This window comes from Myotis daubentonii, chromosome 3 (genome assembly GCF_963259705.1).
Source record: "Myotis daubentonii chromosome 3, mMyoDau2.1, whole genome shotgun sequence".
In the NCBI taxonomy this organism is placed as follows: Eukaryota; Metazoa; Chordata; class Mammalia; order Chiroptera; family Vespertilionidae; genus Myotis; species Myotis daubentonii.
This window is the reverse complement of record NC_081842.1, coordinates 127,535,843-127,551,078: the sequence shown is the minus strand read 5'-3', so window position 1 is coordinate 127,551,078 and position 15,236 is coordinate 127,535,843. Positions and strand designations below refer to the sequence as shown.

The 15,236-nt window shown below is 45.3% G+C and overlaps 1 protein-coding gene across 1 annotated transcript; it reads right to left on the bottom strand.

Moving 5' to 3' along the window:
- Positions 1–3,142: 3,142 nt before the first annotated feature.
- On the bottom strand, positions 3,143–7,478 carry PPP1R3G (protein phosphatase 1 regulatory subunit 3G). The gene has a single exon (XM_059688514.1). The coding sequence runs from the start codon at positions 6,646–6,648 to the stop codon at positions 5,584–5,586; it is 1,065 nt and encodes a 354-aa protein (XP_059544497.1). The 5' UTR covers positions 6,649–7,478; the 3' UTR covers positions 3,143–5,583.
- Between the last annotated feature and the right edge of the window lie 7,758 nt (positions 7,479–15,236).

Genomic DNA, 15,236 nt, shown 5'->3' with positions numbered 1-15,236 from the left:
TGCACTCGCCGTGCTGCAGAGCCAAACACTGAACACTGAGCTTGCAGTGGAGAAATTAAAATTGGTGCTGGTGGTAGGCCTGATCAAATAATTGAATCGATACTCCCTCCCCTGGGAACTGACCTTCAGGCCACTTCACAATGGACATTCCACTTGCTTAGACCACATTCCACCTGCTAAGACCATTATCTCTCCCCTCGGAGTTAACCAGAATCCCAACCTGCACAGAGAATTCTCTGCCCAGAAAAAGCCCACCTAGAGGCCTTTAAAAACCGCTGACTCCTGTCTTTGGGATCTGGCGCCATTTTGGGGCTCAGCGCATCTGGTATCCAGATGACCTAATAAATTCATAATTCTTCACCCTTTTTGGCCTTGTGCGTTCCTCCTTGGGCGACCCTAACAACTGGCAGGGCGCCAAGCCAAGAGAACAGGGAGCTAGCACTCAAAATTCAAACTTCAGTATGGTTTTTAATCAAGGGTTTTTAAAGGCAGAGACTGGGGGCTAGGGGTTAGGGTTGAGGGTGAAGCTGAGTGGCTAGTTCTTGTGTAAGCCTCAGCGTTTGCCTTCATCTGATTAGTTCAGGTCCTGAGGGCACCTTGCCTGGTGACTTCCTCACAGTGATCAGGTGATCTAACTGGGTTGGAGAACCAAGATTTGGCAAAATATCTCATGATCACACATTAGTGATATTATCTGGAAAGCAAGAGGCAGACACTAAATGTATTGTTATTGTTATTATTTAAGCTATCATTTTATTGTTTAAGCTATCCTTGTTTTGTGCTTAAATAGCTACATTTTTCTATTATATCCAGCAAAGTGTACTTTTAAACATCTCTCCTGGAACTTGCTGCACAGGCAGGCCTTCAGAACATGGCTAACATATTTCCTTCATCTTTGACTGTAAGTTATGTGATAATCAAAGCAATTGGAAGCCTATACCTACATCTCTGGACTCCATGATCTAATGTTTAATGTTAACCGTCGGTATCATACAGACTGCCATGTTCCCAGCCACTGCTTCAGAAACTCTTTAGATAGGGACACACATTTCATTTAACATCCCCAGACCCAGTGATCCATGCACCCACTTACCACAAGAAGAAACTACGATCTCTCTTGTGGCGGCCACAGTAATTCAAGGAGCTGAGAACTTGGTTTCTGATCACTAGAGCTGGGCAAAACATTTAAGCTATTATATTTTTAAGCAGAATAACACTCCTTTATTCAAGTTGAGGTAAATATTACTGCAAAGAAAGAAAAAAAAAAAACCCAGGAATTCCCCTCATTGTGGGAATTTTGCTATTTGGCTTTTGGAATGAGTATGTGTGTTTTCATTCCATTCACGAAAATACACTCTTAAATATTTCCTTACTCTGGTCAATATTGACACTCCCTTTAAAACTAACTTTTCAGAAAAAAAAATAAAGCCTATTTTAACTTCATTACCTTTCTTTACAAAATGTTTTCTATCAGTCTGTAATAAAAAGTTGGCACTTTATAAAATAGACATTTAGAAGGTTACCAATTCCAGTACTTCAAAGATTTGTAACCATGTGCAGAAAGACTGGGTGTTCAAAATATTTCACACAATTCTGAACCTTAAAAAAGCTGTTCTCCAAGATTTGGGGGAGAGCAAAGCTAGATTCCCTTTCCTAACAGCCACATTTTATATTTGTTATATTATGAAACAAGTACTTTTAAAATTAATGGTTTGGATTCCAAATTGTACTTTTGAAAATCAGTAGTTATTTATGAGAATAGGAAAGTTGCTGTACATCTTTCTTAAAAACCCATTTCTTATGTGTTTTATTCTAGATTTACTTTTATCATTATATTGGGATCCTAATTTAATTTTAAATAAAATTTAAAAATAATAAAAAATAATGCATCATTACCAAATAAACCAGCATTTCAATCTGAGTTATAGGCCATATACATTATCAATACTTTTCAACTAAAATGTATTCATAAACACATAAGAAAAATATAAAATGTACCTAGGTGCTGTTATTATGCAATAAAGCACTATTCAAAAAGAAATGATAGTCCTAGCTGGTTTGGCTCAGTTGGATGGAGTGTCTGCCCTCGGACTGAAGGGTGTCAGGTTCAGTTCTGGTCAAGGGCACATACCTCCGTTGCAGGTTCCCTGGCCCTGGTCAGGGTGTGTGCAAGAGGCAGCCAATCAATGTGTCTCTCTCACATCAATGTTTCTCTCTGTCTCTCCCTCTCCCTTCCACTCTCTCTAAAAATCAATGGAAAATATCCTCGGATGAGGATTAACAACAAAAAAGAGAGAAAGAAATGATATACCAGACCCAATACTAAATATTGCATGAAAAGAGGACTACTTTTGTAGTTAGTAACAAAAAAAAATAAGGTAATTATAATAATTGCTTATTTTAATTGTTATAAAGCTTTTATAAGTATATGTGAATTAAGAATTCATCATTTCACCTATGTGACCATTTTTTAATCTGCTTTACTCCAATTATAAATTCATTAACTTCTGGTGGCTTTTCACAAGTAAGTTACTATTTTAAAATTTTTCCATGATCAAGTACTTTGACAAACACTGCTACAGTCAAAAGGGATGTCTTGAAACCAGAGTTCAAACTACATATTTCTAGAGCTCAAGACATCCATTTTGAGGCACAAAAATATGTGGCAGTTTTTGTAGCTTGATGTTAATTCAGATGGGTGCTACATTTCAGGTGCATTGATTTATGATTTCGTAGATGTGTCAAAAAATAATAAATGGAGCCATTTTAAAATGGAGCCAAAGCTGTCATGCCAGAGAAACTGCTTGCATGTATTACCTCAGACCTCTGAAATATTAAAACAGGGCAAATAACCTTTGGACTGGGCCTAAAGCAACATTGTCCCCAAAAAACCGTTTGCAAAGAAAAGAGTAATTATGACTACTAGACTGAAAATTGAAAACATTGTTCAAAATGAGCATCCCTGTTATGTAATCTGTCCAATAGCAATGCTTCCCTCCTATTGATGTAATTGTCCTGCTTCCATTTTCATAAATATCCTTGCCTTTGTCTCCTGACGGGAACAGTATTTGGGTTTTTGCCTGAATCAGTGCATCCCAAGTAGCTATTCTTTGATCTCAAATAAATGCTTATGGCCACTCACTTCGAAAAGCACCTTTTTATTATTAGCTTAACAGATGAAAGAAGGCAACAGGTTGATTCCCCTCCCCGGTACAGTAATAATTGTAAATTGGTAATGCAGTGTTTATTCTAACCAAGAGTAATGTAAACAGTTCAACCTTTACTCAAAGGAGGTATAGTTCATGTGGCAAATTTTATTAAAAACTTAACGTCTTTATTAGGTATAACTGTCAACATATAATGTTTAAAAAATACTGCTTCTGGCCCGGCTGGTGTGGCTCAATGGTTGAGCACTGACCTATGGACCAGGAGCTTAGGGCTCCATTCCTGATCAGCATATATGCCAGGGGTTGTGGGCTCGATCCCCAGTAGGGGGGTGTGTAGGATGCAGCTGATCCATTGTTGATGTTTCTATCTCTGTATCCCTCTCCCTTCCTCTCTCTCTAAAAAGCAATTTTTAAAAAACAACATATATATTTTTAAAAAACATATATTTAAAAAATACTGCTTCTCTAGAGCAGGGCTTGCTCAACATTCTATAAAGGTCGATAGTAAATATTTTAGAATTTGCCATATGGTTTCTGTTGCATCTCCTCAGCTCTGCTCTTGTAGCAGAAAAGCAATCATAGATGCCTGTAAATGAATGTCCATGGCTGTGTTCCAATAAAATCTTGTTTATGGACACTGAAATTTGAATCTCATATAATTCTCATGTCTCACAAAATAGTATTCTTTTGAATTTTTCAACTGTTTAAAAATATAAAAATCATTCTTAGCTCTCAGGCCCTATCAGAACACAGAACAGGCACCAGGCTGAATGTGGCCACGGGATGCATATGCCTACCCTTATTCAGTAGTGAAACCACCCTTCACTCTTCAAAGATGAGCATTACAAAAAAAATCATTATACTAGTCCTGTGCAGGAAAATATGAAAGCTAGGGAAAGACAAATTACTAAAGGATGACCAAGGTGTGAAGGAACCAAGTCCTCATTCAGGATGCCCCCTCGCCCCGCCCTGCTCATGCATGGCTACCTCATCTTGGCATCCACAGCCATCAGTGGCCAGACCCTGTGCCCACAGTCCTGTCCTGTGCAGGGTACTCATCTAGTTCTGAACAGCTTTTTTTTGCTGGGCAACTTTCATCATCTATCAAGTCACCACTACCTGCTGTGGCTCTGAGTGGGACAGAAAGCCACGTTTTCACCCCCCCCCCCCCCCCCCCCCCCCGTTCTGCACTTGGAATCTAGCTTCCCTGTCTGCTGCTGGCCCCAGGATGCTAGCAGCTGGTATGTGCTCTGCCTCCACAAAGGAGGTTGGAGACAAGGGGCCAGCTCCCCCTCCCCCCCCCACCCCGCCCCTCATAGCCAAGGTCCACCAGATTACTACTCTAGTGTTTTAATTCACCACCTTCTTATTTTGGCGGGGGACAGAAAAATGTTTCAGTGTTTAAAACACCCATTGGTAAGGGTTATTTTCATCACAAGGAAGTTCAGCAGAGAAGATCGGGAAATTGTCACATAATTGGCAGCTCTTTAGAATTTAGACCAAACTTATTAGACCATGTTTATATTTTCCTGTGATCAAATTCCTGCCACAAAACATTTGGAAGAACATTTTTTCCCCCAGTATGGGAAATTTGGACCTTTACAGCAGGCAGGCGGGATGGAAGAAAGGAAATTTAGAATTAACGTTGCTTAACTACTGTTAAACTAATGGATTAGCTGAAGAAGCTAGCTTGTCTGTCAAGACCTCTCAAATCCCCAGGAGCTGAAATACAAAGTGCAGCATAAAGGGTGTGCAAGAGGCCTTTACTTTCTTGAAGGACATATTTATACAAAGGCACAAGTAAATAACGGCAAGTCTGGGCCAACTTCTCCCGAGTCCGGTTAAAAGGACAGCGGTCCAAGGACCCACCCGGTTTTCTCTGAGAAACGCCCCAACCCGCCCCCCCCCCCCCTCCGGGCGCCATCCTGCACCCACAGTTCCAGTGCCTTCCTTAGGGGCAATGTGGCGGGCGGGATGCTTCGTCCTCTCCCTGAAACAGGGGTCTCCAACAAGCTGCAAAGGCTAAAACACGATGTCTACAGTTAAAAGCACATCCAAAGGTCTTGCAGCCTTGCTCAGTTGTCAGGAGCATTTTTTCGTGGAGAAAACTACTGGTCATTGTCTTGAGTGTTTCCTTCCATTCTGAGGCTGGGGTAGAATCCGAGAGATCCGCTAGGAAGGCCTGAGCGACGGGGAAACCGGCCGGTGCTTTCTTTGCCCGGGCTCACCGTGCTTGGCCACAGGATCTGTCTGGTGCGACTTCACCACTGAGTGGCTCCCTCCTTTCCCTCCGCGCTCCCCACACTCCAGGTGGACGACGCTCAGCAAAGCGTCGGGGCAAGTTACCCGGCGCGGCCCCAGTCCCACGGTCCCTCCGGGGGTTCTGGCGCCGCGGGGCCGGGGGCCGGCGGGCCGGTCAGGGAGAGTGCGAGGGGCGCGCGTAGCGCAGCGTGTAGTTGGCCCCCGCGTTGTTGTCCCAGTACTCGCCTTGGGCGCAGCGGTAGCAGACTGCAAAGTGGACGGCGATGTCTGGCGCGCTTATGTCCTCCCCCTCCTTGGGCTGCAGACCCGGGGGCAGGCACAGGGAGAAGTGGAAGCGCTCGGCGCTCTGCTCCTCCTCGGCGCCCCCGGGCCCAGGTTCCCCCGACGGCGTCTCCTGCCGCTGTAGCTCCACGGGCTCAGGCTGCAGTTCGGCAGGCACGTCCAGGAAGGAGCGCCAATCAGTGAAAGTGTAGCGCACGGCCACGGCCCTCGGCCCGGGGCAGCCCAGCACCCGTCCAGAGCCTGTCACCTCCGCGCCCCCGGGCGCCGAGCAGTGCACGCGCTCCAGGCACACGCGCTGCCGCCGCAGGCGCTCGGCCGCCGCGCTCGGCCCGGGCAGCTCGAAGAGAGGACGGAGCCGTGGAGGCGGCGCCGCGAGGGGCGCGCTGGCCGCCGCCAGCAGGCCCGGGAGCTGCTGCAGGTCCTCGGCGCTCATGGGGAAGCTGCGGAGGCGGGAGAGCACGGCCGGCGGCACCCGCGGCTCCTCGGCCTCGCTGAAGTGCTTAATGCTGGCCAGGCTCAGCCCCAGCGCGTCCGCGAACTGCACTCGCTTCTTGCACTTGGCGCAGCAGCCACCCGGACTGTGCGGCGTGTCCTCGGCCCTCTCGCCGCCCTCCGCGTCCAGCCCCAGGCCAAGCTGCTGGCGCTGCTGCAGGAGCTTGGCCGCCTGCAAGATCGGGTCGGCGGGCAGCGAGAAGGACCGCGCGCGGCGGCGGCGGCGGCACGCCAGCAGCTCCTCCTGCTCTCGGAGGACAGCCTCCTCCTCGGGGGACAAGGGCTCGGCGTCGGGGCTCCCCGACTCCGCTACGCTGCCGCCGTCCCTGCCACCCTCCAGGCAGAGGACCCCCGCGGCGGGCAGCTCCTGGGCTGGTGGGGGTTCTCCAAAGGGCTCGGGCCCCGGCGCCTCCAAAGTTAGCTGCTGCGCCCCCTGGGGCTCCATGAAGCAGCCGGTCCTCGGGACCTATCCGGGTTGCGAACTCCCGGTTCAACACTCTTCTGGAGACTTAACACCTTGGGGTCCTTGACAGCGTGCGCCCACCTCGGGCTCAGAGAAGAAGGAGTTCCACGTGGGAGCCTCGGGGTTTTAGCGGCGGCCGCCTGGGCGGAGTGGGAGGGGGATGCGGCCAGGGGCCGGCTCCCGGCCTGGCCGCCCCGGGATTGAACCTGCGGGTGACGGGGAGGGACGGGGGGTGGGGGGTGGGGGGAGGCGCGGCCGCGGAACACCTGGAGGCTAGCGGCGCGGGGCCAGGGCTCGAGGGCGGGGTTTCCGAATATCCCGGTGGCAAGTGGGAGGCGGCTTTCTGAAGTCGGGGGCCCGTTTCACCTCCCTCCCACCCCAGCGGGGCCGCGGGAACTCCTGGATGAACTCGCGCTCAGCTTTCGTGGACACTGGAGTGAGCAGCCTCCCTCCAGCCGTAGTTAGCCCACAGGTCCTGACCAGGATGCCCTCGGAGGGTCGCAGAGCGCGCTCCTGCCGGCTGTCCCTCGGCCCAGGGAGTCCGCGGGGAGGGGTGCACTGGAGGACCACTCGCCCGCGAGGAATCTGGGAGGTGGCCGCGCCGCGGGCCGAGAGCGTGGGGCGCCTCCCTCTCGTCCTCTTCCTTCCTTCCCAAAACTCAGGGCTCCCCGGGCTCCAATCCCAGTCGGAAGCCTGAACCGCGCTCCTCTCCTCGCTTCCGAAAGCCGCGCGCCGTGGGCCAGGGCCGAGCCTGGGGCGGGGACGGTGCGGGGACGCGCGGAGGGGGGGGGGGGGGCCGGCAGCGAGCCGAGAGCCGCCGGAGGCCATTCGCGCGGGGCCCGGGAGCACGTTCCCGCCCCTCCCCTCGGCCCGCCCGCCGCTGCTCCGAGCTCCGCGCGCACCGCCCCCGCCGCGGCCGGACTCCGACGCCACAGCCGCCAGTGCCCCGTCCTCGCCCGCGGGAGCGGGGCCTGCGGCGCAGGGGCCGCGAGGTCGCCCCCCAGCTTCTCCGAAGCCGGAGATTCCCCCCTCCCCGCCCCCTTCCGGAGAAATGCGGAACCTGGGAAATGGGGACTTCAAAAGTGTTTTGCTTTGTTTTTAAGGCTCACTTTATTTTGATCTAAGTCACTGGTTCTCAAACTTTAGTCTGCACCAGCCTCACGGAGCGCCCGGGCCCGCCCAGAGTTCTGATTCGGTGGGTCTGAGTGGTGTCCCGCAGAATTTAACACGGGCAGGCTGATGCCGCTGGGCTCTGGAGACCGCAGTTGGGAACTAATCAACACCGATGTGAATTGAACCGAATGCAGTTACTTTTGTATAAAACGTTGGAGATTCTAGAAACATAGATCCCCTATTTCACATAAAAACAAAAGGCAAAGCCGTCCTACCCAGGTCATTTAATGCAGGCATAATAACTAAAATACCTTATGATCTGGCAGAATTTAAAGCGGCCAGGGCTTTCGGGATTTTAGGCATTTGGGTGTGGGGGCAGGTAAAAGAGATGGTGAGGGTGAAGGTAAGGATCATATAAGTAGCTAATACTGATTGAGCACCGGAGGGTCACCTGCTGAGGACTCCCCTCTTATTCCCAGAGCAACCCTGTGAAGTAGGAATCATATTATCCCTACTCTGTGTGTGGGACCTTAAGGTATAGAAGATTTTTTCATTGCCCAGGTCTTAGAGTTAGTTCGTGGTGGGATCTGAACCCGGGTAATTTAGAGGGAAGGTTTCTCCCATGGCTACTAAGCCGGGGCTGGGGTGGTACTCATGAGGAAGGGTCTCTACTGCTCACTTGCTGGGGTCTTGAAGGTCCTCCCCTGCCCAGTGTGGAAAGCCATGACTGCCTCTCAACTGGGGGCTTACACAGAGGACCAGATACACACGGCCTGTCTTCTGGGACGACTCCAAGAAAGAAAACATTGTTTTTACATTTAAGTAGACATTGATATGTTATGGAGTTAAATACAGAATTTGTAAACTATTTTAAAGGTAAACTGGGACCTCCAAGAGATTTTGAGGTTGTGCTGACTCTCTGGGCTGCAGCCCTTATCAGGGTACCTGCCCATTCCCGGGGCAGGGACAAGAGGGACGTAAGGCATGTAGGCAGTGGATTTTAAGGGTCATGCAGTGCCCTGGTCCCAGCCCTGTCCTATTTTCCTCTCTTTGATGAAAATATTAGAAGTACCCACCTTCATGGGTCTCTCAGTATACAGTGCTGGAGGACACCACCGTTAAACAAAAAGTCACACAAGCAAATAGAGACTCAGCCACTCTGGGAGATGCTAGAAGGCAGGACCTGACCTGGTCGGGAAGGCCAGGGAAGCATCTGTGAGGGAGGTGAGTGGGAGTGAACAGCTAGGACTGCAAGCAAGAGCATTTTAGCCCGAAGGCAGGCCCTGTGTGGGAGGCAATGTGGAAGAGTGGGAATGGGGAAGGCCTGTGTGGCCCAAGAGCCCAGAGCAAGGAGAAGCTGGCAGAGCTGGGGATGGAGGTTATGAAGGAGCCACTCAGGGACTTGAACAATGAGAAGCCATGGAAGGATTTTGAATCACTGGTGTGATTAACTAGATTTGAGGGTTGAAAGATCATTCGGAAGCAGGATGAAGAGCAGCTTGCGGGAGACAGGAAATGTGGGAGAAGCTGTCAGGAGACTGTTGCAGTGAAGAAGGGTGATCATCCTTGGTGGAGAGGTGGTGATGGTGGGGTGGAAAGATCTGAGGGCTATTTAGGAGTGAAAACCAACATTACATGCTAATGGACCATCATAGGGATAGGTGAGGGGGAGAGAGGTGCCTTTTAGGATTTGGACATGAGCAATTGGGTGGAGACAGTAGAGGTCACTGGGGCAAGGACCACTAGAAGAGGAACAGAGGAGTGCGAGATCATGAATTCCGTTTTGGGCAGGTCAAGCTTAATAGGTTCTCAGGTTCTTTCTCTTTTTTTTCCTAAATATATTTTATTGATTTTTTTTACAGAGAGGAAGGGAGAGGGATAGAGAGCTAGAAACATCGATGAGAGAAACATTGATCAGCTGCCTCCTACACACCTCCTACTGGGGATGTATCCGCAACCAAGGTACATGCCCTTGACTGGAATCAAAGCTGGGACCTTTCAGTCCACAGGCTGATGTTCTATCCACTGAGCCAAACCAGTTAGGGCTCTCAGGTTCTTTCTGACCAGTTTGTCAACAACAACTTAGTGTCCAACAATTCAAATTTGACTCTCTTTGGAGTTAAGGGGCTACAAGTACTAGTATCCCCTGACTTCAGATGCTAGCTGCAAATGGCATGCTGAGGCCACCATACTTTGGCTCAGCCAACTACAAATTTGAAGGTTCCCACTGTCCTACCCTCAGGTTTGATAATCCAACAGAATGGCTCACAGAACTCAGATGAAAAGGGTCAGAATAATGCTACCCCAAAATATGTCATTTTGGCATAAGAATTATTTTGAGCTGAAGGCAATTAAGAAACAACAGACAAAGAAGAAACACTCTGTCCTCCCAGTTTTTGCCTATAAACCTGGCATAAATTTCCCTTTGTAAGGTAACATAAGTTCCCATTTGTAAATGTGTCTCCATCTCTTTCTTTTTTAAAAAGAAATATAATTGACATATACCATTATATTAGTTTCAGGTGTACAACATAATAATTCAATATTTGTATATATTGTGAAATGATCACCACAATTAATTAACATTCATCACCATACAAAGCTAAAATTGTTTTTGTTGTGATGAGAACTTCTAAGATCTTTCTTAGTAGCTTTTTTTTTTAAGCTAGGAGAGAGCTTTCTTTTTTTAAAAAAATATGTTTTTATTGATTTTAAAGAGTATGGAAGAGCCCAGCCAGTGTGGCGCAGTGGTGAACGTCGACCCAAGAACCAGGAGGTCAGGGTTCAATTCCCGGTCAGGGCACATGCCTGGGGTTGCAGGCTCGGTTACAAGTGTGGGGTGTGCAGGAGGCAGCCGATCAATGATTCTCTCTCATCATTGATGTTTCTATCTCTCTCTCCCTCTCCCTTCCTCTCTGAAATCAACAAAAATATATTTTTAAAAAATAAATAAAGAGTAAGGGAGACGTAGAGAGAGAGAGAAACATCAATCTGCTACCATCTGCACACTCCCTACTGGGGACAGAGCCCACAACCCGGCATGTGCCCTAACTGGAAATTGAACTGGTCATGTCTTGGTTCCTGGGCCACACCACTGAACACACCGGCCAGGCTACAATATAGTATTATTAACATTAGTCATCATCTGTGTATTATACCCGTGATTATTTATGTTATAACTGAGAATTTGTTCCTTTTGACCCCCTTCACCCATTTCACCCATTCCTCCCCTCTGATCTGCAGCCAGCAATCTGTTCTCTATATCCATGAGCTTGGATTTGTTGTGTTTGTTTGTTTAGAGTCTATATACAAGTGAGATCATATGGTATTTATCTTTCTCTGTCTGAGTTAATGCACTTAACATAATGCCCTCAAGGTCCTTCCATGTTGTCCATATAGCAAGACTTTTTTTTATGGCTGAGTAATATTTCATTGCACATATGTGCCATATATTTTTCATCAATTCATCTATTGATGGACACTGAGGTTACTTCAACATCTTGGCTATTGTAAATAATGCTGTAATGAACATTTTGATGCTTATGTCTGTTTGAATTAGTGTTTTGGGTTTCTTTGAATAAATACCCAGAAGTGGAATTGCTAGATTCTTTGTCTCTTGTTATAGTCTTTGTTTTAAAGTCTGTTTGTCTGATATAATTATTGCTGCTCCAGCATTTTTAAAATTTCCATTTTCATGAAATATCTTTTTCCATCCCTTTACCTTCTGTCTGTGTGTGTCTTTTGATCTGAAGTGAGTCTCTTATAGGCAGCATATTCCTTCAGCCACCCTATGTCTTTTAAGGTGGAATTGCTGCGTTATATGGTAATTCTATTTTTAATTTTTTCAGGAACCTTCATACTGTTTTGATAGTGGTTGCACCAATTTATATTCCCACTAGCAGTGCACAAGGGTTACCTTTCTTCCACTAATTTTTTTTTTTTTTTTGGTAATAGCCATTCTAACAGGTATGCAGCAATACCTCACTGTAGTTTTGATTTGCATTTCCCTAATAACAAATTATGTTTAGCACCTTTTCGTGTACCTGTTGCCATCTGTATATCTTCTTTGGGAAAATATCCATTTAGATCCTCTACCCAGTTTTTAATCGAATTATTTGGTATTTTGTTTTGAGTCATATTGAGTCATATGAGATCTGTACCTATTTTGGATAGTAATCCCTTATCAAATATATATTTGCAAATATATTCTCTCATTCAGTAGTTTGCAATTTCATTTTATTGGTGGTTTTTTTGTCTTGTTTTGTTTTACTTTGTTTTTGCTATGCAGAAGCTTTTTAGTTTGATGTAGTCCTATTTGTTTCTTTTTGGTTTTGTTGCCTTTGCTCTCGATGTCAAATCCAGAAAATCATTGCCAAAGATAGATGTCAAGGAGCTTACTGCCTACAATTTCTTTTAGGAGTCTTATAATTTCAGTTCTTCAGTTCAAATCTATAATCTACTTTGAATTAATTTTTGTGTATGGTGTAAGGTAGTGGCCCAGTTTCATTCTTTTGCATGTGATTGTCTAGTTTTATAAACATCATTTGTTGAAGAGACTGTCCTTTCTCTATTGTATATTCTTGGCTCCTTTGTTATAAATTAATTTACCATACATGAGTGAATTTATTTCTGGCCTCTCTATTCTGTTTTATTGATTTATGTGCATGTTTTTATGTCAACAAAAGTGGTCAGAACCACTTTTATTCAGCATAGTATTGGAAGTCTTAACCACAGCAATCAAATAAGAAAAAGAAATAAAAGGCATCCAAATTGGAAAGGAAGAAGTAAAACTGTCAGTTTTTGCAAATGACATGGTACTGTATATAAAGAACCTTAAAAGTTTCACCAAAAAACTACTAGAACTGATAAATTGGATTAATTACAGTATCAGGATGCAAAGTAAATATTCAGGAATCAGTTGCATTTTTATACATCAATAACAAACTATCATAAAAAGAAATTTTAAAATGAATCCTATTTATAATCACATCAAAAATAATAAAATAGCTAGGGATAAATTTAACCAAGGAAATAAAAGACCTATACTCAGAATATGATAAGGCACTGAGGAAGATAAAAATAAATGGAAGCACATACCGTGCTCATGGTTAAAATAGCCATACTACCCAAAGCAATTATAGATTCAATGCAATCCCTATCAAAATATCATTGGCGTTTTCCACAGAACTAGAAAATCTAATCCTAAAACTTATATGTAAACCACAAAAGATCCCGAATAGCCACAGCAATCTTGAGAAAGAACAAAGTTGGAGGTGTCATGCTACCTAATTTCAAACTATACTACAAGGCTATAGTAATCAAAAAGAGCTCTAAAAACAGATGCATAGATCAATAAAACAGAATAGAGAGGCCAGAAATAAACCCAGGCCTATATGGTCAATTAATATCTGAGAAAGGAGGCAAGAACAATGACATTCTATTCAATAAATGTTTTGGTGAAAATTTGACAGATATATGCAAAAAAAAAATGAAGTGAACACTTTCTTACAACATATACAAGAATAAACTAAAAATGGATTAAAGACTTAAATGTAAGACTCAAAGCCATAAAACTCCTAGAAGAAAACATAGGCAGTAAACCCTTTGACATTACTCTTAGCAATGTTTTTTTTTCCTGATAGATCTTAGGCAAGGGAAACAACAATAACAAAATAAACAAATGGAGCTATATCAAACTGTAAAGGTTTTGCACAGCAACAGAGACCATTAACAAAATGAAAAGACAACCTACTGAATGGAAGAAGATACTTGCCAATGATATATCCAATAATGAGTTAATATCTAAAATTTGTAAAGAGCATGCCCTAACTGGTTTGGCTCAGTGGATAGAGCGTCAGCCTGCGGACTCATGGGTCCCAGGTTCAATTCTGGTCAAGGGCATGTACCTTGGTTGCGGGCACGTCCCCAGTGAGGAGTGTGCAGGAGGCAGCTGATCAATGTTTCTCTCTCATCGATGTTTCTAACTCTCTATCCCTCTCCCTTCCTCTCTGTAAAAAATTAATAAAATATATTTAAAAAATAAAATAAAATTTGTAAAGAACTTATACAATGCATCATCAAAAAAACAAACAAGCCAATTTAAAAAATGAATAGACATTTCTCAAAAGAAGGAATACAGATTGCCAATAGACATATGAAAACATATTCAGTGTCACTAATCATCAGAGAAATGCAAATTAAAACCATAATGAGATATCACCTCACACCTGTCAGATTGGCTAGCATCAATAAATCAACAAACAATAAGTGTTGGCAAGGATGTGGGGGAAAGAGAACTCTTGTGCATTGTTGGTGGGAATTCAATTTGGTGCAGCCACTAGGGAAAACGTATGGAATTTCCTCAAAAAATTAAAAATGGAACTGCCTTATGATTCAGTGATTCCAATTCTGGGTATACATTCAAAGAAACCCAAAACACTAACTTGAAAAGATATATGCACCCATCTGTGTATTGCAGCATTATTTATAATAGCTAACATATGGAAGCCACTCAAATGCCCATCAATAGACACGTGGATAAAAAAGCAGTGTTACATACATGGTGGGGCAAAAGCAGGTTTACAGTGGTATGTGAAACACAGAGTTTATTCTTGCATTATTATTTATTAATTGTATTATCTTTCTCACAAGCAACTGTAAACCTATTTTTGCCTCACTGTGTATAGACAATGGAATTTTACTCAGCCATAAAAAAGAACAAGCCCTGGCCAGTGTGGCTCATTTGATTGGAGCATTGTCCCTTACACCGAAAGGTGGTGGGTTTGCTTCCTGGTCAGGTTACATATCCAAGTTTCAGGTTAGATCCCAAGTCGGGGTATGTGTAGGAGGCAGCCAATCTATTTTTCTCTCATATCAATGTTTATCTCTTTTTCTTTCTCTCTTCATCCCTTCCTCTCTCTAAGATCAATAAAAAAAAATAATAAAATCCTATATAATAAAAGGCTAATATGCAAATCAACCAAATGGCAGAATGACCGGTCGCTATGATGCGCACTGACCATCAGGGGGCAGATACTCAACGCAGGAGCTGCCCTCTGGTGGTCAGTGTGCTCTCACAGGGGGAGCACCGCTCAGCCAGAAGCTGGGCTCATGGCTAGCAAGTGCAGTGGCGGTGGCAGGAGCCTCTCCTGCCTCTGCTGCAGCGCTAAGGAGCAGTGAGCCAAGCAGTGAGCCAAGTGGTAAGGAGCGAACAGTCAGGCGAGCAGTTAGGAGCAAGTGGTCCTGGATTGCAAGAGAGCGCAGGCCGGGCTGAGAGATCCCTCCACCCCCCAGTTCACGAATGTTGTGCACTGGGCCTCTAGTTTATGATAAAAATTCTCAGCAAAGTGGGGAATGGAGGGATCATACCTGAACATAACGAAGACCATATATGAAAAACCTCCAGCCAACATCATACTCAATGGGCAAAAACTAAAAGTGTTCCCTTTTAGATCAGG

What these genes read in the sequence shown, in the direction of transcription:
- PPP1R3G (XM_059688514.1), bottom strand. Translation starts at nt 6,648, where the DNA reads ATGGAGCCCCAGGGGGCGCAGCAGCTAACTTTGGAGGCGCCGGGGCCC.